This window comes from Trichoderma asperellum, chromosome 6 (assembly GCF_020647865.1).
Source record: "Trichoderma asperellum chromosome 6, complete sequence".
Classification (NCBI taxonomy): Eukaryota; Fungi; Ascomycota; class Sordariomycetes; order Hypocreales; family Hypocreaceae; genus Trichoderma; species Trichoderma asperellum.
Genome location: NC_089420.1, coordinates 1,202,231 through 1,228,418, shown reverse-complemented (window position 1 = coordinate 1,228,418; position 26,188 = coordinate 1,202,231). Strand labels below are relative to the sequence as shown.

At 50.0% G+C, this 26,188-nt stretch overlaps 10 protein-coding genes across 10 annotated transcripts; 5 read left to right on the top strand and 5 right to left on the bottom strand.

Moving 5' to 3' along the window:
• Positions 1–3,951: 3,951 nt before the first annotated feature.
• TrAFT101_009874 (uncharacterized protein) lies at positions 3,952–5,263 on the bottom strand (the record flags this gene model as incomplete). Its single annotated transcript, XM_024906518.2, has 7 exons — positions 3,952–4,054; positions 4,122–4,350; positions 4,413–4,509; positions 4,795–4,889; positions 4,950–5,015; positions 5,087–5,195; positions 5,252–5,263. 7 exons carry the CDS (start codon positions 5,261–5,263, stop codon positions 3,952–3,954), a joined length of 711 nt encoding a protein of 236 aa, XP_024761191.1.
• Positions 5,264–5,509: 246 nt separating this feature from the next.
• Positions 5,510–6,404, top strand: CYT21 (mitochondrial 37S ribosomal protein bS16m). The gene is made up of 2 exons (XM_024901892.2): positions 5,510–5,704; positions 5,818–6,404. The coding sequence occupies exons 1-2, from the start codon at positions 5,628–5,630 to the stop codon at positions 6,083–6,085; spliced, it is 345 nt and encodes a 114-aa protein (XP_024761193.1). The 5' UTR covers positions 5,510–5,627; the 3' UTR covers positions 6,086–6,404.
• TrAFT101_009872 (uncharacterized protein) lies at positions 6,257–8,923 on the bottom strand. Its single transcript, XM_024903843.2, has 5 exons — positions 8,509–8,923; positions 8,358–8,437; positions 7,718–8,298; positions 7,509–7,668; positions 6,257–7,455 (listed from the first exon to the last, which is right to left on the bottom strand). Exons 1-5 carry the CDS (start codon positions 8,571–8,573, stop codon positions 6,776–6,778), a joined length of 1,566 nt encoding a protein of 521 aa, XP_024761194.2. The 5' UTR covers positions 8,574–8,923; the 3' UTR covers positions 6,257–6,775.
• A 979-nt stretch (positions 8,924–9,902) lies between these two features.
• TrAFT101_009871 (uncharacterized protein) lies at positions 9,903–10,596 on the top strand (the record flags this gene model as incomplete). The annotated part of the gene is made up of 2 exons (XM_024900051.2): positions 9,903–10,128; positions 10,205–10,596. The coding sequence occupies 2 exons, from the start codon at positions 9,903–9,905 to the stop codon at positions 10,594–10,596; spliced, it is 618 nt and encodes a 205-aa protein (XP_024761195.2).
• Positions 10,597–12,380: 1,784 nt separating this feature from the next.
• TrAFT101_009870 (uncharacterized protein) lies at positions 12,381–12,596 on the top strand (the record flags this gene model as incomplete). Its single annotated transcript, XM_066128783.1, has 1 exon — positions 12,381–12,596. The coding sequence occupies one exon, from the start codon at positions 12,381–12,383 to the stop codon at positions 12,594–12,596; it is 216 nt and encodes a 71-aa protein (XP_065984906.1).
• Positions 12,597–13,086: 490 nt separating this feature from the next.
• On the bottom strand, positions 13,087–13,977 carry TrAFT101_009869 (uncharacterized protein; the record flags this gene model as incomplete). The annotated part of the gene is made up of 2 exons (XM_066128782.1): positions 13,087–13,452; positions 13,831–13,977. The coding sequence occupies 2 exons, from the start codon at positions 13,975–13,977 to the stop codon at positions 13,087–13,089; spliced, it is 513 nt and encodes a 170-aa protein (XP_065984905.1).
• A 1,097-nt stretch (positions 13,978–15,074) lies between these two features.
• On the top strand, positions 15,075–16,179 carry SHO1 (Transmembrane osmosensor; the record flags this gene model as incomplete). The annotated part of the gene is made up of 3 exons (XM_024909761.2): positions 15,075–15,206; positions 15,293–15,583; positions 15,673–16,179. 3 exons carry the CDS (start codon positions 15,075–15,077, stop codon positions 16,177–16,179), a joined length of 930 nt encoding a protein of 309 aa, XP_024761197.2.
• Positions 16,180–17,809: 1,630 nt separating this feature from the next.
• Positions 17,810–18,382, bottom strand: TrAFT101_009867 (uncharacterized protein; the record flags this gene model as incomplete). The annotated part of the gene is made up of 2 exons (XM_024899981.1): positions 17,810–18,166; positions 18,224–18,382. The coding sequence occupies 2 exons, from the start codon at positions 18,380–18,382 to the stop codon at positions 17,810–17,812; spliced, it is 516 nt and encodes a 171-aa protein (XP_024761198.1).
• A 1,302-nt stretch (positions 18,383–19,684) lies between these two features.
• On the top strand, positions 19,685–21,618 carry TrAFT101_009866 (uncharacterized protein). Its single transcript, XM_066128781.1, has 3 exons — positions 19,685–20,272; positions 20,335–20,474; positions 20,560–21,618. The coding sequence occupies exons 1-3, from the start codon at positions 20,053–20,055 to the stop codon at positions 21,109–21,111; spliced, it is 912 nt and encodes a 303-aa protein (XP_065984904.1). The 5' UTR covers positions 19,685–20,052; the 3' UTR covers positions 21,112–21,618.
• TrAFT101_009865 (uncharacterized protein) lies at positions 21,481–26,132 on the bottom strand. The gene is made up of 3 exons (XM_024899992.2): positions 22,674–26,132; positions 22,102–22,620; positions 21,481–22,031 (listed from the first exon to the last, which is right to left on the bottom strand). Exons 1-3 carry the CDS (start codon positions 25,306–25,308, stop codon positions 21,967–21,969), a joined length of 3,219 nt encoding a protein of 1,072 aa, XP_024761200.2. The 5' UTR covers positions 25,309–26,132; the 3' UTR covers positions 21,481–21,966.
• Between the last annotated feature and the right edge of the window lie 56 nt (positions 26,133–26,188).

Here is a 26,188-nt window from a genome sequence, read left to right as displayed (position 1 = left end):
TACGCCGACACTAGTCAGCCCCTAACTGGTGACCTTTTTTTTTTTTTTTTTTTTTCTTTCTTGTTGTCTGAGAGGCGCCCTAATCTCCTCAATCGGCCTGTCAATTGCAAACCATGGCACATCAGGCAGCATTGTATCCCTTGGACCAATGGCCAGTGCTATCATAGCAAGCTCCAGGCCGGAGATGAGGTCCGGCACTTAGGATGTTAATGGCACCAATCAGCGCAGTAGCAGCCAACCGAATGATTTTTGAAGAAATCGGTGGGCCGTACACGACTCTGATCAAGACGATAGACTGAACAAGTTAAAACCAATGAAGGTTATAGCAAGAGTTTTATAGTTCGATTTCATGTGAATGAGCCGAAGGATGTCAGACTGAGCACTTGGTCTCCATGTCCGCTTGCCACGCTCGCTTGAACAATCTCCACATCTCTAGATCAGCCGAACCGCCATCATCTGATATCAAAGAGAGCTCAAATGGCAAGGATGATGAACCGATATGAACGGCCGAGTGATGCTTCCATCTTCTTCGAGCTGTTACTGAAATTATTGGCATCCGTAAAGGGCTGGTGCTCAAGAACAGAAAATAGGAAATACGCCATCGGTAGGTAGTTATAAATCAAGCCACACTTTTCTGCCACTGGGCGAGGTGAGGATTACGTTTGATTTATCTAGTCTTTCCGCCTCGGATGATCATGTTAGCACTATGATACTATGATGATAGTGCTTGTGGCAAAATGTACTTTCCAAGGATCGACTTGAGCGGTGGCTTGTAAGAAAAAAAAAAAGAAAAAACAACGGCTCTTGAAACGCTGATTTCATTGGAAGGTTCTATCCGCAAGGTTATATTCGTTATATATGAGCTTGGATGGTCTCGGTCCAATACCAGCATACAGACGCTCCAGAGTGTAGTCCGTAAGCCACCCCTATCCCCCTTTAGTAGCCTTAGGTAATCTGTAAGTGGCTCTGAAGCTGAAAAAGAAGCACACCGGTGCTGTATGGTTGGCCGGCGAAAAAGTTTTCCCATTGCGCGAGGTCTCGCGGCAGGAGCATTACCTCCGGCACCAAGAGCCAGCTTCAGCTTTAAAGGCGCAATTGGCGGACCGTTTACCGCCGGCGACCGAACGTCTCCGCTCTATCGATTTTAAGAAAGCGCGAGAAAAAAAAAATTGCTTCCCTCGGTAGCAAAGAAAGGGAAAAAAAAGATGAACGGACCACGCCGGGAGCTGTTATCACAAGCTAAATGTAAGCTACGGGAACAAAATCAGGACAGCAACTGTGGCGACAGTGCAATTTTTTTGATAGCTCCCACGGTGGCAACTCGTGCGCAGCCACAGCCGCCACTGCCGATCTGCAACAAGGCCTTGTCACTGGATCTTATTGGCGAATTGAGCACTCAGAGCAGCGAGGCGAAGCAGCATTGAAAGTCTCTGATTGGCGGGGACGGCTCGGCCAAAGCCTCGTCGATCTGTTGTGTAAGGGTAGCCTCATGCCGAGCACACCTTGACACCATTATTACCGTACATGTACATACCGGAGGTGCCTGTACATATGTTTGTTCTCTGCGAAAGGGCCGAGATCCTAGACCAGGTCGCCAGCGTGTTGGACGGGCCAATTGATTGGTTTCTGAGTGGGCCATCAGCGCAACGCCAGCACACGCTTTGTTGGTGCTGCGCAGCGCCAGAGATCAGAGCGGGCGCTAAGCATTCACGATGTCGCCTTCACCGACAGCATCGAGATGGATGGCTTTCACAATTATATAAGTAATTAGCCTTGGGTAGGTTATGCTCCGCTGCACGGAAATGGAAACCGTCCAGGTGGAGACTCCGATTTTGATCGAAACCTCTGGGAGAGCTATGGAGCAGAAAGGAAGCTTCCAGCTCGACGCCACACGTGGCTGGCGGGCGCATGTCCAACCACAAGCATTATACAGTGCAAAGCGCATTTGCCCCTGTAGCTCATATCAGAATGCGGAATGATGGTGCCGCAATTGCGTTCACCACCTGTCATTCGATTATTCTTGCCGTTCTTGTCAAGAGAAAAATGAGTCCGGTCCGTATACTGTAGGATTCTGCATGTGCTGCGGCGAATGCTTCCCCACCGCTGTGGCTGATGCAGGTGATCACGTCAAAGACTGAGGGTGGCCTATCATAGCATCCCGTCGGGCATCCAGTTTGATGATCATCTCTCAGAGAAGCCCAATAGAAACCAAGAAGCTGTGAACGACGGGAAAATCACCTCTAAGATGAAAGAAATTGTGGAAGCGAAGCCACAAGGGGGCTTTACACACCAGTGACGGTATTAGTCGTCACTCGGAAGCAATGGCAACAGCATGCCGTCACCCTTCCTCAGAAAGTATCACTGATTCGGCTCGTCAAATGTCTTGATGTCAAACATAATCACGCTTCAAAATCCACCAAACAGCTACGACAGCGTATCAGAAAGAATCTAATCGCGGTGATATAAAATCGAATCGCAGATATTCCTCGCCTCCCTCCACAACGCCACCATGTGGCGCCTTGAATTCCATGCCTAGACCGTGTGGGGTTCGTCTGGGTCGGACCATAGCTTGCCAATTATCAAGTACTAGTACCTTGGCTGCTTCGATTCGCAGAGAGTTCGCATTGTACACACATCAGAGTGTGTCTCGCGCTAGTACCGACTGGAGGTCATCTCTGCTTCACGCCGTTTGAGAGCCATGTGCCGGCACTAGCTACGAGTATAAGCAAAGACGGCGCCAAAAAAAAAAAGCCAGTAATACCAATAGGCAACGCCAAAAGCTTGATCTGCAGTGCTATGCCACGCTGGGTCCGAGGCGAATGCAGCCACTGCTCTTCGTACACCCGTTCGGAGTGAGTAGCAGCCTCCAGGCCCGTCAGGCAGCGGACCCCGAGGCTGGGCTTTCCCGTAGCTTAGAGACTTCAGTAAACATTGAAAGTAAAAAGGACGAAAAGTTCCTGAAGATAATTCTAGAAAAAGCGGACCGTATTTGGGGCTCGCCTCGGTTTTGTAAGCGCCGCTTGCTGCTCCAGCCTAGCAGGGGAGGAGCTTTTGCTCCGGAGCTTCTGCTCCTATGCCCAAACGCATCGGATCACACATAGCTCAGCCCAGCACAAAGAAGTGCGGGTGGTGCACGCGATTTTATCTGTCAAAATGATTCTTCTTCGCCGTTTCAACTGCCCATGTCGCTCACCGGCCAATTGTGTGCCTTCCGCCAGTGAACTTTGCAGCCGCAACGGAGGGACACGGCCACTGCAAGCCCGCCCGCCCACTGCCCAATTCCGCTGTGGCTAGAATCCGGGCAGTGGCAATCGCTGGTAGCTGGCTCCATTTGGATAGGAACATCCTCCTTGCTTGAAGCCACATCTTGCCCTGGTTTTGCCATATATCTGCAGATCCGGCCATCTCCTCGAGGAGATTGTTTGCTTGTTGGTTAGCCCAAACTTCACATTGTATTAGCGGCAGGGCAAAATTCTCAATCCTGTTGGGTACTCTATGTGGCAAGAAGCAACATCGTCACTCTTTTTCTCTCATGTTGTCAACGCAAGGACACCTTCCTACCCCTGACTATCATTTAATCACCCATCTCAAAAGTGGTTGACGGACAAAAGCCGCTCCAGATAAATGTGCACGGTGCATACGGCTGAATGCCCAGTCTGCAGGAAAGAATACCTCATCTTTGTTGCCCTTTGCCAGGATTCTCGACCGCCTACTCACGACTGCCCTCGGGAGGTGACGATTGTACCCGAGGAAATGCGTGAAGGCGGATGTCCGAGTCCTGTCTGTCCAAATAGCTTGAGAGGAGGCTGTCAAGTGATGTAATGACTGGCCCAATTACTGCTGGAAAGAGCCGCCGAAGTCAACCGCAAAAATAGTTCAGAAACATTGATTGATACGACAAAGGAGGCACATTCAACACGTTCTGGGATCCGACTAGTTCCTTGGATGAACTCAGAGCTTTTGCTCGGACGATCCTACCTCGACAACTTGGTCTACACCCTGGTAGGGAGGAACCTCGAAACTATACTTTTTGGCAATAGATGGGGACACAAATCTATAACCAAGGGTCAGCCAGCCGGATCAGAATAAGGCAGTGTATGCATAAAGCTAGAGGTTCGTACCGTCCGCCGATGAAGTGCCGACCGGTGAAGTGATTGACTAGTGGTTTAGGAGCCGTGAGGCTGACAAGCGCCGTGGGCATAAAAGAGCTACCTAACCCCGTCTTAGGAGGGCCATTCTCGATATCCCACGACGATGGAGCATCCACTGAGGTGACGGGTAGTTTGGTCTCTTGGAGAGCTTGAATGACAGCGGGAAACGGCTCCCGGACTTCACCAGAGAAACTAAATCCTGAAGACAAAAGGTTAGCTCAGGAGCGATTCTTTCACAATCGAAGCACGAGGCACACAAACCAAATATCGCATCCACTACGTGGTCTGTTGATTTCATGGCGGCTGGAAAATCATCGACAAATGGAATATCCAGATCTTCGAGCTGCTTAGTCAATCGCTACGAGCCACGGTTAGCTGCCTCTCTGGATTAAGGCCAACACTTATTTGAAGACAAGGAGGATACAGAGAGAACACAAGGGATATATCGACATCAAATACTTCGTGGCAATTTCCAATATCAAAGGAATACGGTCCATCGGCAATTACCGCTCTTTGAAGGAGTGAACCCAAAGAAGATACCCAACAACAATGTTATACACAAAATAAGAGCCATTTGTCCTCGTGCATACACAATGGCTTATAGGCATGGTCAAAGCTGGGCATAATATGGAAAGCAACTCACCTGGTAAAGCTCATTCTTACTTCTTTTGGGATAGAAGATTGTTGGTCTATAACCGTAATAGAAGAGATGTCGTGCGGCAACAAGGCCATCGCCGCCTGGAGAGAACATAGTTAGGAAGTTACACATTCGAAAAAGGGATATACGTGCATATATACCGTTATTTCCAGGCCCACACGCCACAAGGATTTTTTGGCCTTTGTCCAAGGGTTGAAGTCGATATACTAGCGGCAGCTTCTAAGCACGAAAAGTCCAAATTTGTAGCTTGACTCCCATCAAATGTACATGTACAGACCTGCTTGCGAGACTGCTAATCCAGCTAGCTCCATCAGTTGATCAATGGAAAAGGCACCACTGCTCATGAGCTCTTGGTCTAGAGCTGCCGCAGCCTTTGCGCCGATAGTCTGCGCAACAGAGTTAGCGCTATACGCCCGTAAAAAGAGGAGTCAGCGCAAAAGACCTTGAGGGCCATGCTAGATATTTAGCAGGTGATGATGATTAAGATGCCTCGTAAACTTTGGGAATTCGGGTCCGCTGAAGGAAATTATAACGAGAATTTATGCCAAGAATGAATCCTGAGTTAAGAGGGATGTCATGATGTTGTTAGAAATGACCTAGCAGCTTGCCAATTATAACACCAGTGTGATGTCAGCGGATTCGGGGCCATGTTCTGCCGACGCTGATTGGCGGGCGCGGCGAAACTGGACCTCCGGCCCAAAATATTCCAGGGTACGGAGGTACTGCGATCAAAAAACACCAATTGCAAGCTAAGTCTGAAGCCAGTCGCCCTTCATCAGATTTCGCTCGCGACCCTTTCAAGACCCCTCGCTTCAGCCATGGTCGTCAAAATCCGTCTCGCCCGATTCGGGCGCCGTAATTCCCCTTTCTACAACATTGTCGTAGCTCATGCTCGGTACGTATGCCATTCAATTCAATTGAACTCTCCTCCACCCCCCACCTTTTCGATATCATCCAACCTTTTTTAACCCCCACGAATTTTTTGACTGACTTCAAACTTGTCTCCAGGACTGCGCGCAACTCTCGTCCTCTCGAAGTCATCGGCACATACGACCCTATTCCGAAGCCCGATCCGTACGACAACTCTGGCAAGCTACACAAGGACATCAAGCTCGACTCGCAGCGCGCAAAGTACTGGATTGGTGTCGGCGCGCAGCCCACGGATACGGCATGGCGATTACTATCCATGGTGGGAATCTTGCCCAAGAAGCACTTTGCTCCAAAGGAAAGCGAGACCAAGGGTAGCGTTAAGGCTGGCGACGTGAAGATTCGGTAGAGGACCCTGGAGGAGTGAATAAGAGCGATTGTGAAAATATGTGTGCGGCTGGTTGGATTTGTATGATATGTGTTTTGGGCATTTCAATGGCGTCGGGCATGGATTTTATAGAGGGACAAATACCATAACAAGTTTATTATACGTATGTGGTGAGCCATTTCGTTGCGGGGACAAGATATGATATGTGCGTGCAGTTATAACGTGTATCTATATGTTGTAATATGAATCTTCGCTATCAATTTCTATAAAAATGCAAATTCCCTCACAAATGTTAAATCACTGCGATTCATCGGGAAGCTACAGCATCTTTATATCTCGTCACTATTCATACCATTCTAAAAATATTCTTATCGTCTTCTCTCTAGTAGCTCATATCAGAGTACATTTCTGGCCCAGCTGAGACGTATAGCGCTTCGATATCGTAAACTTCCTTCGTCAGGGAATAACTATACAATCCGCTGTAGGGTTTTTCGTTGAACAAATATCAAAGTTTTTGTCATCGATATACCCAAGTCTTGATAGGAAAAAAAAAAATTCAACGCCGAAATTACCCCTTCATCTATAACTCCATGAATTGTAAGGCAAAAATAAAAGGGCCTGTGCAAAAGAGGGAAAGAAAAGGGTGAAAAGATAAGAGAGAGGCAGGCTCTGTCTTTCGCTGTAAAATGAAAGTGTTTGGCCAAGCCTTCTTTAATGAGCGACGGCGAAGAAAATGTTCATAGTAAGGCAAACCGTCATCACTACCACTCCATATATCGCTAATGCCAATGCCATCTTTCGTAAAAGACTGTGGTCAACGTGTTCCAGGTCCCATCGCCACTTTCGACGCGAGCGCCATGCATTTCGGCTACGGCTGCTCGCGGCACTGGCCGCGCTAGCGATGCTGTGAGTGCTCTGAGCAAGTGGTCCTGAATCTTCGGTATCAGAGTCATCGGAGTCGTCCATGTCATCGTCTTCCTTGGCCAAACGTTGGTGGTGGATGCTATCCGGGTCGCTTATTTTGTAATAAAACAGGCCTGGTAAAATGAAGCTAATAGATGTAGATCCTGTGCTTCCAACAAAGGCAAGAACACGATCAAGACTGCTCACAGAGAGAGCCGTAATGTAGGCTAGAGTAAGGATAACTGTAGTAATGAGAGCAAATCTGAGATCAGACATTGGCGCGGTGCTGCCGTGATCACCACGTTGTGCTGGCGCCGAGTTTAACAGAGGGGAGCCAGCACGGCCGCCATTCGAGTTGCCCCTGCTAGGTCGCCAATTGATGACAGCGTCAACAGAAGCTCGGCAGGGATGAACTTGTAAGGGAATGGAAAATAAAACAAGGACAACAATCGCAGCTTTTCCAATGGTCGAGGCAACTCCGGTAGGATCTAGAATGTGTCAACGCGGAGCACATGAAAAGGACGGCGGCAGGGGTTCTTACACATGGATACAATATTTCCAACAATGGAGTTACCGAAAGTGATGTATCCAGTAACGGCCACCAGGACGTAAATCGATGCTGCGGATCCAATGCTGGATGCGACAACTTTGACCATGCTGGATGGAGAATTATCGTTGATTTCGTTGATGATAGAGAACATCTGAAAAAGTTAGCGGCTTCAATTGTTGAGCAAATGGTTGAATACTAACATTCTGGTGGCAAGTGTAAGCAAAGACTACCACTGGCAATGCACTCAATGTCTCAACGGCACCAGCCCATTGGATAACCCGAATATTGTCTGGGCTGGCATGGGGATCCACGGAGAAGTGGTAGATGACCAGAATAATGAGGTATCCAATCGAAACCAAAGCAACTAAACTGGTATACTTGAGCGAATCGAGCCTCTTTAGGAAACTCAAAGGGATAACAAGAAGCATAAAGGCAGTAATCCAAAAGTTTCGGTCAAGTAGATAAGGAATCCTATCAGCGTTGCTGTTGAAACCCAGGGCCACCCCGGGCATGAGATCGCCGATAATAATCATGTAGGAGACCCCAACCCCGAAGCACTTAATCGCAATTGCGGCATCGAAAATGATGGATGCATTGGGGTATGTAAGCTGAGACAAGGCGAAGAAGGAGGATTTTCCGCGATCGAGATAGCGAGCGCATCTGGACTGAAGGTAGAGACCGAACGCCGAGGTCAAGCCAGACCAGAGCATGAGGAGGACGCCGAGCATTATTCCCATATGCGACAGGACAGAGGGCATAGCAAGTGTGCCAGCCCCAACAACTTCACAGGTTCAAGTTAGTATTCGTGGATGTAGCTGTCGTAGGAAGAGGGTCGCGAACTTGTATTCAGCAGATTGACGATGCTGCTGAGCATACTGGCTTGTCCACCACGGCCATCTTTACCAGCTCGTCGTCGCGATCTATCAGTCGAACAAGATAAGAAAATCAGTCCAATGCGTCCAATCAAAGCCACCCGAGTTGTCCTGCTCACCTAGACATGTTGTTAGAGCCCCCAGGAGAGGCGGCCCTATCTGAAATGCTTTGATAATTAGTCATAGCCCCCCCAGGACGACGTAGACGGCGAGCAGCAGCGCCGCTGAACGGTCCTGATATAGCAGCCCTATCGGCAGGCTCTCGTGCTCAAGGGCAGCACAGCGGCAAGTTGGTCGGGTGACCAGCGGTTGATGCCACTCTCTGGGTGTCGCGATGGCAGCGCAGTCGCGCGACACACGCAGGGCGTCTGAAGAAGAGGGAGATGCGCAAACGCAGCGTTGGCGCAGGGATGGAGCGAGTGTCGGGTCGAACAGATGGAACGGTGGCGATGAACGAGCGACGGTCGGCTAGCAGATGAGGTTGAGGTTGAGGCTGACGTCTAACAAAGGGCCGCTACGAAAAGCTGGCCATGGGGGAGTCTCTAACCATCAGCGGACTGGCCTCTCGGACGGTGACTGCATTTTACGGCGGGGCCCTCCCCGGACCCAAGCAGCCGGCGGTAGTCGCAGCCAATCACAGGGCCTGGCGCACATGGACATCAGCATGACCCGTATCGATTTGCGATTACGCCATTCCATGTTGCCGCCGAATATGAGGCCGTTGACGATGCAAAATTCACATAGATTATGAATCGGAATACTGCTGTATGGGTCTTGGATCTTGTCCTTTTCGTACTCCGCGAGTTGCTTGTATAATTGCAGACTGCTGCTGTTTGATGACGGATCCACCTTTGTGCTCTTGGTGCAGTGTCGACAAGCCGGGATATGTGGCTAAACGGCTCTTTTGCGGCGACCCATGCCCTTTTCTACAAGCGGTAGTCCTTGAAATACTACGGAGTAGGCACTACAGTATAGGTACTAGTAGGTATTTACTGGCAGTATAATTCTACATTGATTCGCTATTTCTAGTCATCGCACAGAGAAAACAGATGCGATGTCTCAGGGGCACGTGTGGTGCCTGGGCCGTCATGCCACGCTGGATCTTGGCGATTATCGAGAGGTGCTAAAATACGACATGCACATGCTGGTAGGCGACATCGCTTATGATACGCTTTTCAGTAGCCGCAATAATTATTTCATAAAATAAAACGCCATTTTAAAGAGTTTAATAGCAAACAAAGCATTTTACATAAACATTTGCAATCAGGCTCGGCGCAATTGGCGTACAGGCAGCTCTGATGCATGATGTTTGTACAAGCAGATGAGTAGCGCGGCACTTAAAATCCCAGCGAATCACAGCGCGCCGCACTATAACCACCACCACCACCCACCTTAGCAGTAGCTACAAGCTCCTCCAAAGCGTCATACTTCAACACAGCTTTCTATCCTTCTCTCCATCGTCACGCACAACCAATATAGCAAGCGCACGCTCTTTTCGGCGGTTCTATCACAAATGTCGGTCCAAATGGACGATCCGCTGGACAAGACAACTCTGGCGACCATCTCCCTCCTGGAATCGCGCCTCCTGCGCATCGAGCATCTTCTCTACGGCACTGCCACCTCTCCCACCTCCAGCTTAAACCATCATGACGCTGCCCTCGAGAAAATGGATATCCTAGAACGGCGGTTCAATAACATGGTTTCCCAAATCCGCGTGTATGCAGAGCTTCTCAAGATATGTCAGTTCATCCAGCCTCAGCCTGCCGAATCCTCCTTCGAATAGCATCCGATTTCTGACCCTTACTCTTTGCACAGACAAGTCAAATCCAGATCTCTTCCATGCCCCGCCGCCTTCTCAACCCCCCTCCCAGCTCGACTCGGAAACAATTCAGTCCATCGTCCTCTCCTCCGCATCGTCATTCCCCGCTACGCTCTCCGCCCTCACCGCTGCCAAAGACATCCCTATCCCCGACTCTTCTGCCAGTGCCTCCCTCATATCTCTTACCCAGCGCATGAAGGCGATTGAAGCCACGCAGATCGCTCAGGCGGTCGAGATTTCCAAACTGCGAAGTAAAAGCGAGATCCTTGTGCGGTCATGGTATGAAAACAGGGCACTGGCAAACTCCCAAGTGATAGCGGATTCTGATGGTAGAATTCGGCGAGTAGAGGTCGAAGTGAAAAGAAGGGAGATTTCGCTCGAAGATTAGTGGTGGTACAAAGAGCGAATCAAATTATTGGACACGATGCATGCCATTTACCGATCAAAAGTCCTAAGCCGCGCAAGTTTTTATATCGAAAGAGTCCATACTGATACCCCCACTGCGGTTTATTATTTGCAACAATATTGTCTGATGGGAGAATTCAAGAAGCAAGCTGACGCGCAGCCTCTTGATCCTACCTCAATGATCTAGGCAAAGAGAACTTAGTCTTGCCATGATACCATCACGGTTGGAGGACACTACATAATAGAGCTAGGCGGTATAGCTGCGGGCTTTTGCAAAGAAGATGGCCAAACCAACTTAGATGAGCTATCGACACTAGAGTCGAAGCAGACTGCATGATAAAAATCCAGATACCCCGTTTAGACCAGAAGCTGCTACGTCCCTTGGCTCAAAGAGTCCGCATGATGGAGACTAGAAGTTGATTTTGGAGGATTTTTAGCCTGATGCTATGGTTGAAGAATTGATATCTTCCGTTGATATTTACTGCTTCACAGACAATGTACCAGCTAGAATCCAACCCATCACTCCGAAACACGGGTGACGGATATGACGAAGTAGCAGCAGATTGGGCTTGATACTTTTAGAGGTTAGGTCTTAGCGATGGTCATGGAACTTCCGATACGTGTGGCCCGAAGCCGTTATCATGGAGTGCAAACCTCAGAGAAAAGTTCAAACTCGTGATGCTTCAACCTCCGGGTTCTTTCACCCCGCGTTTCGGCGACGATGAGATTGAGGTAGATCGCAGCTATTACGTATACGGAGTAAAATTTTGTTGCAAAGGATAGGGTCTTTTACGAAACAGCAACCAATACTCTGGTATGAGAGTAATGGGCAACAGAAGCTCTCTTATCAAACGACACCGTTGTCGCATGACCTTGGTTTTTGAGCTTTTGCGACAAATATGACATTCATCACAATGAGCAAAGAATATTCAAATTCAGATCTAGCGTCTGTAGGTGCCCGCTGCAGATCCGCAGTGGCGTCTTTGCTTAGCCAGGCCATTTTTCCCGTCATGTCATCCACAGGGCAGAGCAAATGCAGCTCTCTCTCGTTCTTTTTTTTTTTTTTTTTTTTTTTCCCTCTGGCTTGGTTACACGTGCCTGACAGCAGCCAATGGAGGCTGGCGGCGCGGGACGTAACTCGGAGCTCCGCTAAATTCCCTACCTAGCAGGCTGGAAGAGCTAAAGAGGCCGCCAAATATAAAAAATCGGGCCTAGTCAGGGGTTTTGATGGAGCCTGGCGAGTTTCAATTTCGACATTCGTAGTTTAGAGCCTTGCGCGTACAGTAAAAGAGTTTGATTCAATGAGAAGAATTTTGTTTTTCTCATGTAAAAAACCTCATATTTGCTGTCAGTTGCTGCATGATTCATGAGCCTTTTTTTTTCTCCCTCTTAATTATACCTAGCGTGCTAATTTGCCATTCTCAGGCTGACATCAATGATGCTAGAGGCTTGAACTATGAGACTTCCATTGTGATATACTGGTACGATCTTCGCAGACTTGACTAGGCGCCAAAATAGGTACACGTAACCGCCTTGGGTAACTCTTCACCTATGTGTGTCAAGTTTTAGATCTGTCTATGACGGCTGTTATTGTTGATGCAACACATCTGAGATCTAAAACCACAGATAGGTTGCCGGGACCTGGAACCGCGACCTGCTACGCGCCGTTTACTCCGTACTCCCAGACCAAGCGCCTGCACACCGGAAAGCAAGCCGGGCATCACGGCAGTCTCGCGCAGATCTTGATCCATGATGAGGTGAGAGCCTATGCAGCGACGAAAACTAGTTGCCGAGACCCCCGGACTGGACTGGACTGGACTGCCGCAGCGCCAACGCCGAGGAGTGAGGTGCACGCCAGCTCTCATCTTGACGCACAACCAGAGCCCAGTGGACCGACTGATGAGCCGCAGACAAGAGATGAACCAGTCATCTAGCGCCATCAAGCTGCTTGTTGGGTGGGAAGAAACAGGCTTAAAAGCCTGAAAAATATAATATATATATATATATATATATCTGCGCGCGCGGTTGTCTGCAGATGCTACGACAGGCGACTCGATGTTTGATACAGCTCCTTGGAGTGGTGTCTACGTGTGTATGAATACCTACTAAGGTACTAACGTGTATATACATGCCTCGAGAGTCTACTACATAGTAGCTGGCTGAACTGTACTCGGTATAAAAGCATTATAGAAAGACAACGTTTTATGAAGCTGAAGCGTCAACGAGACCAAATGTCAGACTGCTTGTCCATCGCCAGAAGCCCCGTGCTTGGTGGGGCAGACCAAGCATGAAACTCGTCGTGGAGGAGCCCCTGCGTCTCCAATCCAAGGCCAGGGGAGCCACAAATCGTGAGCCTATTGCTTAGTGCCTGGGCGCGAGACACGCCGTCGAATCTCAAAACGTCGCCATGGTCGGGGGGTTTATGGCAGAGAGATACATGGGGCTGCAGTGCTTGGGATGTAGAAGATGGAAGTCAATGCTCCCTGCTTAGATACGCAGCCCAGCGCTCTCCTGTGATTTGCAGCCCGTATACCAGCAGTACAGCAGCGGTACCCGTACTCATGCAGCCCTCAAGTGTGTGTTTTCGCTTCCTGGCTGCAGCAGACGTGCGTGAACCTCTCCAGCCCAATCCGCGGATGCCCTCCCCGGCGTTTCGCTGGCGTGCAGTGTGGCATGGGAAGCCGGCGGATCCAACGGCTGGCGGCGGTGGAGAAGCGAACGACGGCTCCAGTAGCATGATGGATGGATTGCTGCTTTGAAGCATCGTCGCATTCCTCGGAAGGGCGGTTCTGCGCTCCTTGGCCATCACCATTCCTGTTCCAGGCTTGACATTGCGTAACTGCCTTGAGTGGTCAGGAGGGCCAAACAGGGTTTTAGGCAGCGCGCGCAAGAAAAGCCTTTTTTTTTTTTTTTTTTTTGAATTACAGCATTGAAGCATTGTGCGATTCGTAGGTATTAGTGGTGGAAGGAGATTGGCACTTATAGCATAAGAATGACAAAGATAAGGCACGCAGCCCTGTGGTTTTTCTCTCCTTTTTTATTATTCCTTTTTCAATTCACTTATACTCATGCCTGGCTCGGTGTGCTCGACGCATTGATTCCTGGAAATTATCATATGTTTACTGCAGAAACTCTGCATGCCACTTTATGCGGGCATTGCTGCCTCTATTCATAGGTACTCACTCGTACCACACAACTTCAGCTGCAAAGCACATACCACATAGGCACCCGGTGGTGGCTGCTTGTTCAACTTCAGACGACGCCCCTGGCCACAGCAAATTGAAGCTTGCCTGGGCCTTTCATTTCGCGCTGCTGGGTTCGATTTTGACACGACACGACCCAATCTAACATCTAGCATTAGCATTGCTGCCGCAGCAAAGTACATGCAGTAGGTCGTATTTCTGATAGTGCTTGGCTTGGAGTACCATCTCAATCCAATCCAATAACTGGGCCAGGCCACATCCCGGGCGCGAGCGCTACGGGGCCACCGACTCCTCCTGTATCTTACGGGCTCTGTACCGTCCAAGCAGGCGCCAGCGCACCGTTGGAACAAGTACCCGGTACCTGCCCAGCTGCGCACGCACAGGCGACCTGGCTGCTTAGCCCCAGCGCACAGGGCACTCGGCACGGCACAGGCACAGGCTCAGGCACCAGGGACCGGTCCTCGCCCAGCGGCTGCAGCCCCGAACAAACGAGCGCTGCGGCTGGTACTGCAATCCTCCGCAGCGCCAGCGACTCCGCCTGCCGCTGGCATTGATCTCGCCCTGCTCCTCTCCTCTCCTCGTTCCCACGCGACTGCGCCGTGTTCAAGTCAACAGCCAGCCAGCGCCAGCTCAGATCCGCTCGCTGCATCGTCGCAAACCTCGCATCTGCACCAGCTCTTCTCTTGATTGCCCTTTTCTTCTCTTCTCTTCTCTTCTTTTCTCCTTCTCGCCCTGCGGCTTCGCTTGCTTCCCTGCATCCTCGCCCGAGACTTGTCCTGCCGGCGATCTGCACTGACGCCTGCGATCCCTCCACCAGCCGTCCTGTATTTTTCTGCCCACCCCGTCGCACCAACTCCACCAGCAACGCCGCGGCCGCATCTTCCAATCCATTTCTCCATCTGTCGCCTACTCGCCTGATATCCGGCTGATTTCTTCCTTTTCCTCTCTCTTTTCCTACTCTCTTTCGATCCTCTCTCGACGGCCTCAGCGAGACTCACCAGAGAAGAGCCTGCTGCGCCCCGATCGCCTTTCTTTCTTTTTTTGTTTATTTTTTTTCCCCTTCGCTCGTTATCCCTTCGGCTGTGCCGGACAACAACTACGTGGACTTCCGACACAATCACGTCGCTTTTCATCTTCCGTCTGATCGACACTCGAACTGGCTTCTCGACGACACTCCTTCCCTTAGACGCACACAACCACGGCGTGGACTGTCGCATCGGCCACTCGTCCCCAAACCGACAAGCTGGCCAACTCTCTTATGCCCCCCTACTCGGTCAACTCGCCGTCAATACTCAAAATGGAGCACTCAAATATCTACCGACGACGAGGCTTCCAGATGGGCAACATCTTGGGCGACCCGTTTGCGCTGGCAACTACATCAATCGGTTTTGTGCGTTTCGTCTCGTGTCCCCCTTTTTACTGCTGACGGGCCTTGTGTCAATATGGTAAGCGCGAGAGCTGACCAGTGATCTTTAGCTTGCGTGGCTCATCACCTTTGTCGGATGCATCATCGGCCAGATCCAAGAGACACCAACCGACCCATTTCCCAAATTCTCCTGGTGGGCGAGCATATTCAGCATCTTCTTGATTCTCGGCGTCTTCTATGTTGTCGGTAGCGACACGATTCAGACCTATCATGTGGCACTTACGGGGTATTCTGCTGGAGGCATGGTGCTGGTAACCTCGTCGGTCAATTCCCTGGTATACTCAAAGGACGCAGCTCGAGAAGCTGCCGCTGCCGGTTTCATTCTCCTTTCCATGGTCGTGGTACGTTTTCGCAGCCCCAACTACTCCCTATTCTCTTCTTCCAATGCGTTTTGGTAGCTTGGCGCATTCTAATTCCATGGTGCACACAGCTCGTCTGGACTTTATACTTTGGATCGACGCCTTCTGCTACACCCCGTGCATTCCTCGACTCCTTCGCCCTCACCAAAGAGTCTGCCCACATGCAGCGACAAACCATGAGCAACTACGGCAGTGGCATGGGTCGTCCTGAGACGTCCAATTCCGTCCAACCACCGCAAATGTATACATCTGCTCAGCTCAATGGCTTTGAAAATCCTTCGCCTGTTGGCGGCGCCTCTCAAGTTGGTGGAGGTCGCGCCTCCCATCTCTCCGGCTTTGGTGGGCCAGCCCAGATCAAAGTAACAGGCCCTGATGCGGAAGTTGTACCTCCCACCGAATACCCTTATCGAGCAAAGGCCATCTTCAACTACATCGCCAACCCTCAAGATCCAAACGAGATTTCTTTCCAGGAGAAGGATATTCTCGAGGTGTCTGATATTAGCGGACGATGGTGGCAAGCGCGAAATAAAAATGGAGAGACTGGTATTGCACCTAGCAACTATCTCGAGCTGTTATGAGTGTGATGGACTCTGAAAGCAGGAGTGCCTTTCTTGGGGGAATTGGAATTGTCAGAGACGATTTGAATCAAATCATCTTTGGACTGGGGTAGCGACTCGCCTATGCGCCTGAGCTACCTCTTCCCCATTCGACGCTGTGTTGGTTGTTATTATTCACGCCTTAGAGTGATGACTCCGGGGAATTTTTGCGCAATCGGGCTAGGGATATATATTGGATGGAGTATATTTGGACGAGACCACTCAAAGAGAAAACGGCATCACCCCATTTTTGGCTCTTCTCTCTCTCTCTTTTTCTTCTATTTGCAGCTGACTTTTCTTTTATTCCTCTTCTTTTGTCCATCTTATCATCAACGTACGAGACGTTTCTTTTATTTGTCTATGTTATTTCCTACCCTTCTTACGCTGCTATCTCCTACTGAAATATTCTTCTCTCTCATCTTTTTTACGATTCTTCAGATATCCCTTCACCCTTAAACGTGGAATCAAAAAAGAAGCAGCAGCAATGATGTGGTTGGCCCTTTTTTTTGTTCTTTCCTTTTCAGGCTATGATCTATTTTTTTTTTTTTTTGCCCTTACAAGTTTTTTTTTTCCTCTTCTTCTTCTTCTTTAGCACGACAGTGGAGCCGGGATGTCAGCCGTGTACGTATGCAAATTGCTCAAAAAAAAAATGAATTCAGAGGAGGCTTGCAGATAAAAAAAAAATTGAAGAAAAGAGAAAAGAGAGGCACAGTAGGGGTACTTAGGCGCTGTTTGGTAGAAAAGAAAAAGTAGGGGGTCAATGTCTACCCAATTCAAAACGCCACTGGGGGCTGATGTTGGAATGAGACCTTTTTTTTTTAATGATACTGAATTTTTTTCTATTCTACATTTTCGCTGGAAAATCGACGTCGTGAAAAAAAAAAAATTAAGAAAAAGGAAACGCTTTGCTGTATGGTTATTCAAGAGAGGTTGGGTCACAAGTATGTAGTGAGCTTCAAGGAAACCGGGAGTGGAATTCTGATTTAATCGAGTTGCAATATTTTGTATTTAAGAAAATTAAGCTGTTAAGGCTCGCTAACAAATCGAATTGGACCTTTATACTAAGGGAGAGGTCGCAAATTGTCACGCTGGCTTTATTGCCAAATGCGGAAGCTCACGAGGCATGCCAGGAGGAGACGTATGGCATTTCAATTTTGTTCGTAAAAGCTAAGTGCCTAATCCAGTGGCTCTGCGGCACGAGGCCATGCCGCTAGGTCTAGACCACGCCCAAGATAAGGGAGTTCTCGGTCCTCAGTCCGAGGGGGAGGAAAAGAGTAAAATAGGACGAGACATGTTGGCTCTCGCTCGCCCCAAACTGGGCTTGCAAGAGGCAAGTTTGTGAAAGCGCATATTCGGGGGGCGGGCGCTGCTGATCGGGCTGGTATGCGGGGAGGCTTGCCACGGAGACCAAGGCATCGTGAAAGCCGATCTTGCCGGTGTCGTGGCGTTGCTGTGAGGTGGAAGGAGACGAGAATACGAGAATGACTCTAATATTTTTTTGCCTTTCCTTTTCCTCTCCCAGGGGGGTTGTTGTCCTCTGCTACTTTTGAGGAATACTCAAGACGTCTCATGGGCGCTGAGATAATTTCCTAGTGTTTTATTCGCTAGGCCTTCATTGGCTATCCAGGCGTTTTCTTAATTCTCTTTCTTTCTGAAGCACTTCAAGCTCCAATCTCTCAATGCCGTAACGTAGAGCTTCCTTGCGTTGGCGTACAATCCTCGCGCGAAGCTTGTCCTCACCACGGAGCTGTCGACCCCGTGCAGAAGCAGCTTTACGTACTGGTTCGTCTGGCCTAGCAAGTCGCCCCTGTTGCAACTCGGCACGAGCTTTGAGAGTCTCAATGCGGCGTTCCTGGCGCTCAACTTGAGCGTCGGCACGACTGAGCAAAAAGGCAATGTAGGGTCCAATCTCATCTCGGAGGGAGGCCTCAGCTGCAGCAAGCGTAGGTTGCGGAATGAGTTCGTAGTGCTACCAGCAAGTCAACGATAGTGTACAGCATATATTCGACAATGGGGAGGCACATACCCGAACTGTCTTGAGGACACCCATCATACGAGGAAAATCCGAAACGCCACGATCAATCGTCTCCACAGAGGCCTCGAGGAATTTGAGAGAGCTGCGCAGCGAGTCGACACAGTCGGCATAAGCACCCGCGCCACCGCTCGGGCCCGTTCTGGCAGCCATTGGGAACCCGGAGTTCACGATGCCGAAGATTCAGCAGGATCTGAGAGGAGAGAAGCAAAGTTCGAGCCCAAGCCCGATTTGTAGCCCGGTCTCGCTGGAGAATGTGGAGTTCGAGCTCGCGTTTGGGGAAGACGGCTCGATGTCTTGCTTTGCTCGCTGTGCTCTGCCTTTTTGGTCTCGCAGAAGTCTAGTGCGTGCGCTTATGCGTGGAGCGCTTCTTTAGTCCAATCACCTGCATGAGAGGTGGGAGGCAAATGGCGAATCCTCCAGAGAACCTGCTTTGCGGCGACGTGACGATGTTGATGTTTACTTGCAAAAGGGCCTAGAAGCCGCCCCGCCAATTGATGCTCCTTGTCGATTAGCATCAGCGCCCCACCCGTTTGCCGTGGCGCTCGGCAGGTGCATCGCGGTGCTGTGGGGTAGCTGCTTGCTGCCGTGCACTTGGGCCCTCCTGCCGGGCTGCAGCTCTCCATCTGTGTTCCTGCCAATTCCAGCCTTTAATACGGAGCACCTGCTACAACTGATAAGAAATCAAGATCAGCAACGGCTTGGGCGACAAGTTACTCAAACTTGACTTTTCATCATCTCCAAAACTGCTCATCTTCATAAACCATCATACTTCATCCCCCTATCTTCATTGCCCTGTCTCACTATCACGGCAGCGCCTCAGCTCTCTGGAATGCTGCATGCATACCGGAACTCACTCTTCACCCTCACGCGCTCTCAGGCAGTTGCCGCAAACTTCCTCCAGCCTTGCCTCGGAGTAAAGATCATTCGTTCGATCTGCCCCATGTTGCGCCGTTTACTCGACTAGCCCTTTGTCGGTACTCATTGTTCATCCTGACGCAAGACTGAAGATCTTTCTACAGCTCGAAAACAAGATGCGGGAGCACGTATCTCGATCCTCGGGCCCGATGGTGGATCCGTCCACATCGACAGAATACGGAGGCTCAGAATCATTTCTCCACGGTATGCCTCTTCTCTTTACATTATCAGCTTTTTAGACTAGATTCTCCTTATACCTTTTTACTATGCATATGTACCGTAAAAATTGTAGCAAGTATTCATTGTATATGCTCGTTTACACATGCGCCTAAATCTGCTCCAACGGCAAAGCCACTAATAACTTGAGCCCCTTACTTATTTACGGCACATATGCTAATGACTCTGCCCGAGCATGCCAGCGAAGCCATCGTGAAATGAACCGTGCCCCTTTAGAGGGGGCTAATAGGCGATGAGATGCCATCGTGACCTTGGCCAGCTAGAGAAGCACCTTGCGTCGCCCAATCTATGCCCTCCGTCTCTATTTTTTCTTTCCTCACGATAGTGCCAGGTCCGGCGATGCCGTTTCTCAGCTCACACGCCCCCCTCTTTTTGGCACTTGACTTCCTGATTCTATGACTAAATACGCCATAGCTCTCCCTTGCAGACTGAAACCTCTTGTCTGCCAGCCATTCTCTCACTGCTTGTTCGCCCATGTGCTCACCATAACGAAAATCACTACTTAATCCCGGGTTTCCTATGCTCCATTTATTGTGTTCCAGCCTGTCCCAGCGATTCTAGAAGAAAACCTAAGTGATTTCATCGACTGTAAATCGTTTTGGTCTTTTTAGCATTCATTTTCACTCAGAAGTTTTCACAAGTCGATATGATCATAGGAAGCTCGCAGTATGAACAACAAACCTCATAACCTTACTGTACCTACGAGCGAGGGATTTGGTGTGCGATTTCTGAATGAAAAATGGAATGACAGCATCTCAAATGGCCATCCATTTACGATCAGGTGGAACGAGTCCTTAAATGACGCTCTATCTCCAGGGCTTGGGCTCTTTAAGATTACATATCCCAGAAATGGAGTTGCTGCTTACGAGCTGATATCGGACTTGACAGGTAAGTAAAGAGCAATTACTCGACTAAAAGTATCCGGGCTTATTCCAAGCGCCTTTTCTTAGATGACATGAACAATGAAAATGCAACCTGTTTGTGGACGCCAGACCACCTTGATGATGAGTTGTATACGCTGTGGCTCACATCGTCTCGGGATGCTCGGTCGGGTTGGACAGCTTCTCCTCCATGGAGACTTACTGAATCTGTAAGTTGCTTTCCCCCCTCTTGATCTGTACATTTTCGGATGTTCTTGTTAGTCCTTGAATACCCCTGGCTAACTAATACAATAGCCACGATACCCTCTACACTGGGCTGCCCCTATTGTCATCCCCATTATTGTGGTATTGGCTGTCTATACACTAGGCCTTACTGCCTGCATCACATACCGACGGCATAGAAAGGCTAAACGCGAAGAGAAAAGCAATGGAGATCAACTTGGCAAAGAAAAAGCCAATGAGGAGCCATCATTCTTCAGCGATGGAGATAGGCATCCTTCTGTTGATACAATGGTCACATTAGAGAGCCTTGGCGACTCGATTAAGGCGGATAAGCAGAAAATATGGCTCCTGACACAGTCTGCATCAGGGTCTCTTCTATTATCCTCCCCAACCAGCAGGAAGAACTCGGATGCGACGTTGGTTTCCCCCACAGCGCTATCCTCCGACCCCCTTCTCATTTCCCCCATCAGCTCATGTGAGCAAACGTTGCAAAGTCCCACAAGTGTCTATTCCGATAGAACTTTAGTTAATTTGTCAGATCCCCGAGATCGAAGGGCTGTCGTTGCTGGTAGACAGGGACACTCGCTAAGAATCATTATACCGTCTAGCGATGAACAGGACTGAACGTGGCCACATCTCTACACCTCTTGGTTACACATACACACATACACCAAACTTTTTTCTAGAGTTGGGGACTTTGATACAGTCAGCCGGTACCTCGCGTGATATGAAAATGTTATTGCATCAACACCAAAACGGCGGAGAGGAAACGCATGTTGAGTATACGGACATTATGGGTCGAGGCATTTCATTCGTGAATTTCACGGTGACTGCTCATAAACTTGACTAATGTACATGCATCTAGTAATAATAATCACCTAGTGTATCTATCATTTCATTGGCCTTGAGAGCAATCGTTCATGTAGGGGCAAGAAGAAGATTTAATGAAACCATCTGAGCATGACTTTCAGCATGAAGAACACAAGAGAGCAAATCGTAGAGCGAACCCAAGATTTATTTCCCAATTCGTATATTGCTGGTCGATCAAGCCAGAATGGCACAAGTACTCTATTGCACTCGGCCTATCATCTAGAATACCTCCCACCAGTTCCTTTTTCTTTTCTTTAAGTTAAAAAAAAAAAAAGAAGAGAAAAGGAGAAACAACTGGCAAATACTAGTACAAAACATAACAAAAACAGATTCATCCCTTTCCCAATGTTGAGATTAGCCCGGCGCTTTCATAACCATAATACAAAAAAAATATTTGTCTTTTTTTTTAAACCCCGCTATGCGCCGTATGTGTTTATCTCGAAAAACAATAAAAACCATGTTGAAATGTGGTTCTCCCTTTGAGGTCTTCAAAAAGTCTAATAATGTCGTGGTATTTACTTAGTCGTGTAAGTGAAATGTTCGGAAAAGAAGAAAAAAAAAAACACCAGGAGCCTATAAGAATCCTGGATGAAGCCCATGTCTAATAATTTAGGCAGAGTTGGTGGTATCCTCAACAGGAGGGCAGGTGCAGAACAGGTTGGTATCACCATATGCTACAAAATAAGGTTAGCAAAAGGGAACATGTCTTCTTTAGTATGGGGAAGCAGGTAAAAAAAAACTCACTATCGTCTACACGACCAACGCTAGGCCAGAACTTCTTCTCGAGTAGGTACGGCAGCGGATACGCGGCCTTCTCTCGCGAGTAGGGTCTATCCCACTTGCCCTCGGCATCACCAAGGATCAAATCCCGCTGTGGGTGAGGCGCGTTCTTGAGCACATTGCCCTCCTTGGGCTGCTTGCCCTCTTCGATCTCACGGATCTCGTTGCGGATGCTGATCATGGCATCGACGAATCGGTCCAGCTCCTCCTTGCTCTCACTCTCAGTGGGCTCAACCATGAGCGTGTTGGGCACAGGCCAGCTCATAGTAGGGGCGTGGAAGCCATAGTCCTGGAGACGCTTGGCAATATCGATAGCCTCGATACCGGCAGTCTTCTGGAAAGGACGAGCGTCGATGATGAATTCGTGAGCGCAACGACCCTGTTCGTTGGTGTAGAGAATGGGATAGTGGTCCTTGAGACGGGTAAGCATGTAGTTAGCGTTGAGGAGAGCCACAGTAGTAGCCTTGCGGAGACCCTCGTCACCTATTAAAACACAGTGTTAGCAATATATCTGTACAAGTCATTTCAAAACGTACCCATGGTGGAGATGTAAGCCCAGCTGATGGGAACAATGCTAGCACTGCCAAAGGCGGCACTGGAAACAGGAGTCTGAGTGCTCTTGTGAGGCAAGTACGGGATGAGATGCTTCTTGACGCAAATAGGGCCAATACCGGGTCCACCGCCGCCGTGAGGGATACAGAAGGTCTTGTGCAGGTTCAAGTGGCAGACATCAGCGCCCAGAGCGCCGGGGGAAGTAAGTCCGATCTGAGCGTTCATGTTGGCGCCGTCCATGTAGACAAGACCGCCGTACTGGTGAACGAGGTCGCAGACCTTGCGGACCTGAGGCTCAAATACACCATATGTACTAGGGTATGTGATCATGATAGCGCCCAGCTCGGAGGCGTGCTTCTTGCACTTGGCTTCCAGATCTTCCAAGTCGAGGTTACCAGTCTTGGTGTCGCACTTGATGGGGACAACACGCATACCGACCATGGCGGCGGATGCAGGGTTGGTACCGTGGGCAGAAACAGGAATCAAGCAGATGTCGCGCTTGTTGCCAGGCTGCTGCTCGTGGTACTTTCGAATTGCTCGCAGACCGGCAAATTCACCCTGAGCACCGGAGTTGGGCTGCAGAGACGTAGCGTCCATACCGGTTAGGGCAGCGAGCTGAGAGGAAGTGGCGTCAAAGAGCTTCTGATAACCCTTGGCGCAGCTGTGGGGTGCGTGAGGGTGGATGTTGGCAGTATTTTCCGTACCAATGAGCTCCATCTGGGTGGTGCCGTTGAGCTTCATGGTGCAGGATCCGAGAGGAATCATAGAGTGAACCAGAGACAGATCCTTGGACTGGAGGTGATGCATGTAGCGCAGCATCTCCGTCTCGCTGTGGTGAGAGTTGAAAACAGGGTGGGTCAGGAACTTGGACTCTCGTCGGACAGACGCGGGCAGGCTCTTGATGAGTTCTTCTGATGACTGTGCGAATCCTGCCTTCCAGCACTTGGAGGAAACATCGAGATCAGCATCGGCGTGGTTCTTGTACGCAACAGTCTGGAAAGCTTTGACGATGCGGACAAAGAGCTTAAGCGTGAAAGTGGTGGGAACCGCCAGAACAATCTCATTAGGAGACCAGGCTTTGCCGGTGCTGATGCCTTGATCCATGAGCTCACGGCGCAGAGAACGGCAAACAACAGGCTCGTCGAAGTAAAGCGAAACGGTATCGGAGAGGACCTTGCCCTCAGCGTCAACAGAAGCAGTCGAGACATTCAGGCCATAGTGTTGAGCAGCAGCCTGGATCATGCGGGCCTGTCGAAGGTTGTTGATGGCCATTTCCCTGAGCTGTTCGGGGCCGTGATAGATGGCATACATGGCGGACATGTTGGCCAGAAGAGCTTGAGCAGTGCAAACATTGCTAGTTGCCTTTTCTCGTCGAATGTGCTGCTCTCGGGTCTGAAGAGCCAAGCGAAGAGCTCGGTCTCCGCGGCGGTCCTTGGAAACACCGATCAAGCGGCCAGGGAGACGCCGCTTGCTACCGTCCTGAACAGCCATGAAAGCAGCGTGAGGTCCACCATAACCCAGGGGAACACCAAATCGCTGTGCGTTTCCAAAAGCAATATCAGCGCCCCATTCACCTGGAGGCGTGAGGAGAGTCAAGTTGGAGAGGTCGGTAGCAGCACTCAGCAGGGTACCCTGTTTGTGTGCAAGATCCGCAAGCTCCCGGAAGTCAGAAACACCACCGTTTGAGTCAGGGTACTGAACCATAACACCAATCAAATCATCACCAAGAGCCTTAATCTTCTTCTGGGCATCCGGCGCAGACAGATCCAAGACCTCGATGTGGATGCCGAATCCTTCAGCGCGACCATGCATGACCCTGATGGTAGCATCGTGCACCAAGTGGGAAACAACATATGTCTTTCCAGGTCGCTTTTGTCTGGAGGATGACAGGCTGGTCAGTGACATGGTCATGGCCTCACCAGCTGCAGTTCCTTCATCGAGCAAACTGGCGTTTGCCACAGGAAGGCCAGTAAGATCAGACACCATGGTCTGGAAGTTGAGCAGGGACTCTAGACGGCCCTGGCTGATTTCCGGCTGGTAGGGAGTGTAGCTGGTGTACCAAGCTGGGTTCTCCAAGACATTGCGCTTGATGACGGCAGGGATCTCAACGGGGTAGTAGCCACCGCCGTTCATCCACACGCGGATGTCGTTCTGCGCATTCATGTTCTTGAAGGCCCTCACAACGCCCGACTCGCTGAAGACGCGCGGCTGGATCGTCTTCTGGGGAGGATCCAGCACGTCGGCAGGAATAACCTGAGAAATGAAGCCATCCACATTGTCAACCCCCAGGGTGTTGAGCATCTCCTGGATCTCCTCGTCGCGAGGGCCAATGTGGCGAGCGCTAAAGTCCTTCCATGGCAGCTTGTTTTCAGCGCGAATCTGTCTCATCTCCTGGTAAGTCGGGTCATCCTGCAGAGACTCAAAAGGCGCTCTTCGCAGCGCGCCAGTGTCGTCAAAGCCAGCGCCGCGAACATCAGCAGCGCTTTTGGCAGTGTAAGTGAGGCCGCGGGTGGATAAGAGGGACCCTTGTCCGCGAGCGCAAATCCTCGCTTCGTGTCGGGTCAGCGCCAGTGATGGGCGCAGGGCAGCCCCTCGAGCAATAGCCAGCCTGGAGGCCATGGCAGAAAAGAAAACGAAAACGAAAAGGCTTAAAAAGCACAATCAACGGCCACTTGTTTCCCTCGATGACTGAGAACAGAAAGGAATAAAGGAGGAAAACAAGGTCAGGGCGACGAAAATTTGAACCGATCCCGCCCGGTTGATAAAGATTTGCCTCTAATCAAACACACCCCCCCAAATGATGTATAGTACGGTAATGGGCAGTTGTTGGATGGCTATCGAAAAAGTTCGTGGCGGATCTTTCGTGGGGCGTTCCGGCACCCGTGACAGCGCTAAAAAGTCTGAAGCCCTCGCCAACACGGACGGCGCCAGAAGAAAGGAGACTCGAGCGTTTATATCTTTTTTTCGTTGCGCAGACCGCCGTCAATAGAGTTGAAGCAGCAAGGCAGAACGGGCTAGACCAGATGGCAATGCTGTAAGACGGTGAGCCAGCAGCAAGCCAACGCCTGGCTTGTCTCCGATACTGGCTGGCAATCACAAGCTCAGGCCAGGGACAGCCGCCATTTTATCGGCCATGGCACGCCAAATGGATATTTCCAGGGGCCTCGTCTGCGTCCCCTTCGCAGTCCCCAGGATCCGGATATCGCATTGATAAGCCCATGGGCGCATGTACTCCGTGTTTGCAACCGCGCCACATCCGTCGGTCCAAACAACCGCTCCGTAATACTGGAGTCGACTCCGCAGTCATTTTGGAGAAGTGCCGTGCTTGGATGCTTGGAGCATAGTGCGTCACGACTCGTGTCCACCACAAAAAAACCTCTGCAATGCTAGAGCTTAATCTTTCTCCCGAGTTGGAGACGTTGCTTGCTCTGGTGCAGGCTAGAGGTTTTGGTTAGGTGATGAGTATCCTTATGTGGTAGCTGCCACTGTGCAATGGCCC

Coding starts and splice junctions, on each gene's coding strand:
- CYT21 (XM_024901892.2), top strand. CDS start 5,628: ATGGTCGTCAAAATCCGTCTCGCCCGATTCGGGCGCCGTAATTCCCCT. Junction 5,705..5,817: donor ATTGTCGTAGCTCATGCTCG/GTACGTATGCCA, acceptor ACTTGTCTCCAG/GACTGCGCGCAACTCTCGTC.
- TrAFT101_009872 (XM_024903843.2), bottom strand. CDS start 8,573: ATGACTAATTATCAAAGCATTTCAGATAGGGCCGCCTCTCCTGGGGGC. Junction 8,438..8,508: donor GGCTCTAACAACATGTCTAG/GTGAGCAGGACA, acceptor TTCGACTGATAG/ATCGCGACGACGAGCTGGTA. Junction 7,669..7,717: donor CTTACACTTGCCACCAGAAT/GTTAGTATTCAA, acceptor TAACTTTTTCAG/ATGTTCTCTATCATCAACGA.
- TrAFT101_009866 (XM_066128781.1), top strand. CDS start 20,053: ATGAACAACAAACCTCATAACCTTACTGTACCTACGAGCGAGGGATTT. Junction 20,273..20,334: donor GCTGATATCGGACTTGACAG/GTAAGTAAAGAG, acceptor GCCTTTTCTTAG/ATGACATGAACAATGAAAAT. Junction 20,475..20,559: donor CATGGAGACTTACTGAATCT/GTAAGTTGCTTT, acceptor CTAATACAATAG/CCACGATACCCTCTACACTG.
- TrAFT101_009865 (XM_024899992.2), bottom strand. CDS start 25,308: ATGGCCTCCAGGCTGGCTATTGCTCGAGGGGCTGCCCTGCGCCCATCA. Junction 22,621..22,673: donor GGCTTACATCTCCACCATGG/GTACGTTTTGAA, acceptor GTGTTTTAATAG/GTGACGAGGGTCTCCGCAAG. Junction 22,032..22,101: donor CGTTGGTCGTGTAGACGATA/GTGAGTTTTTTT, acceptor CTTATTTTGTAG/CATATGGTGATACCAACCTG.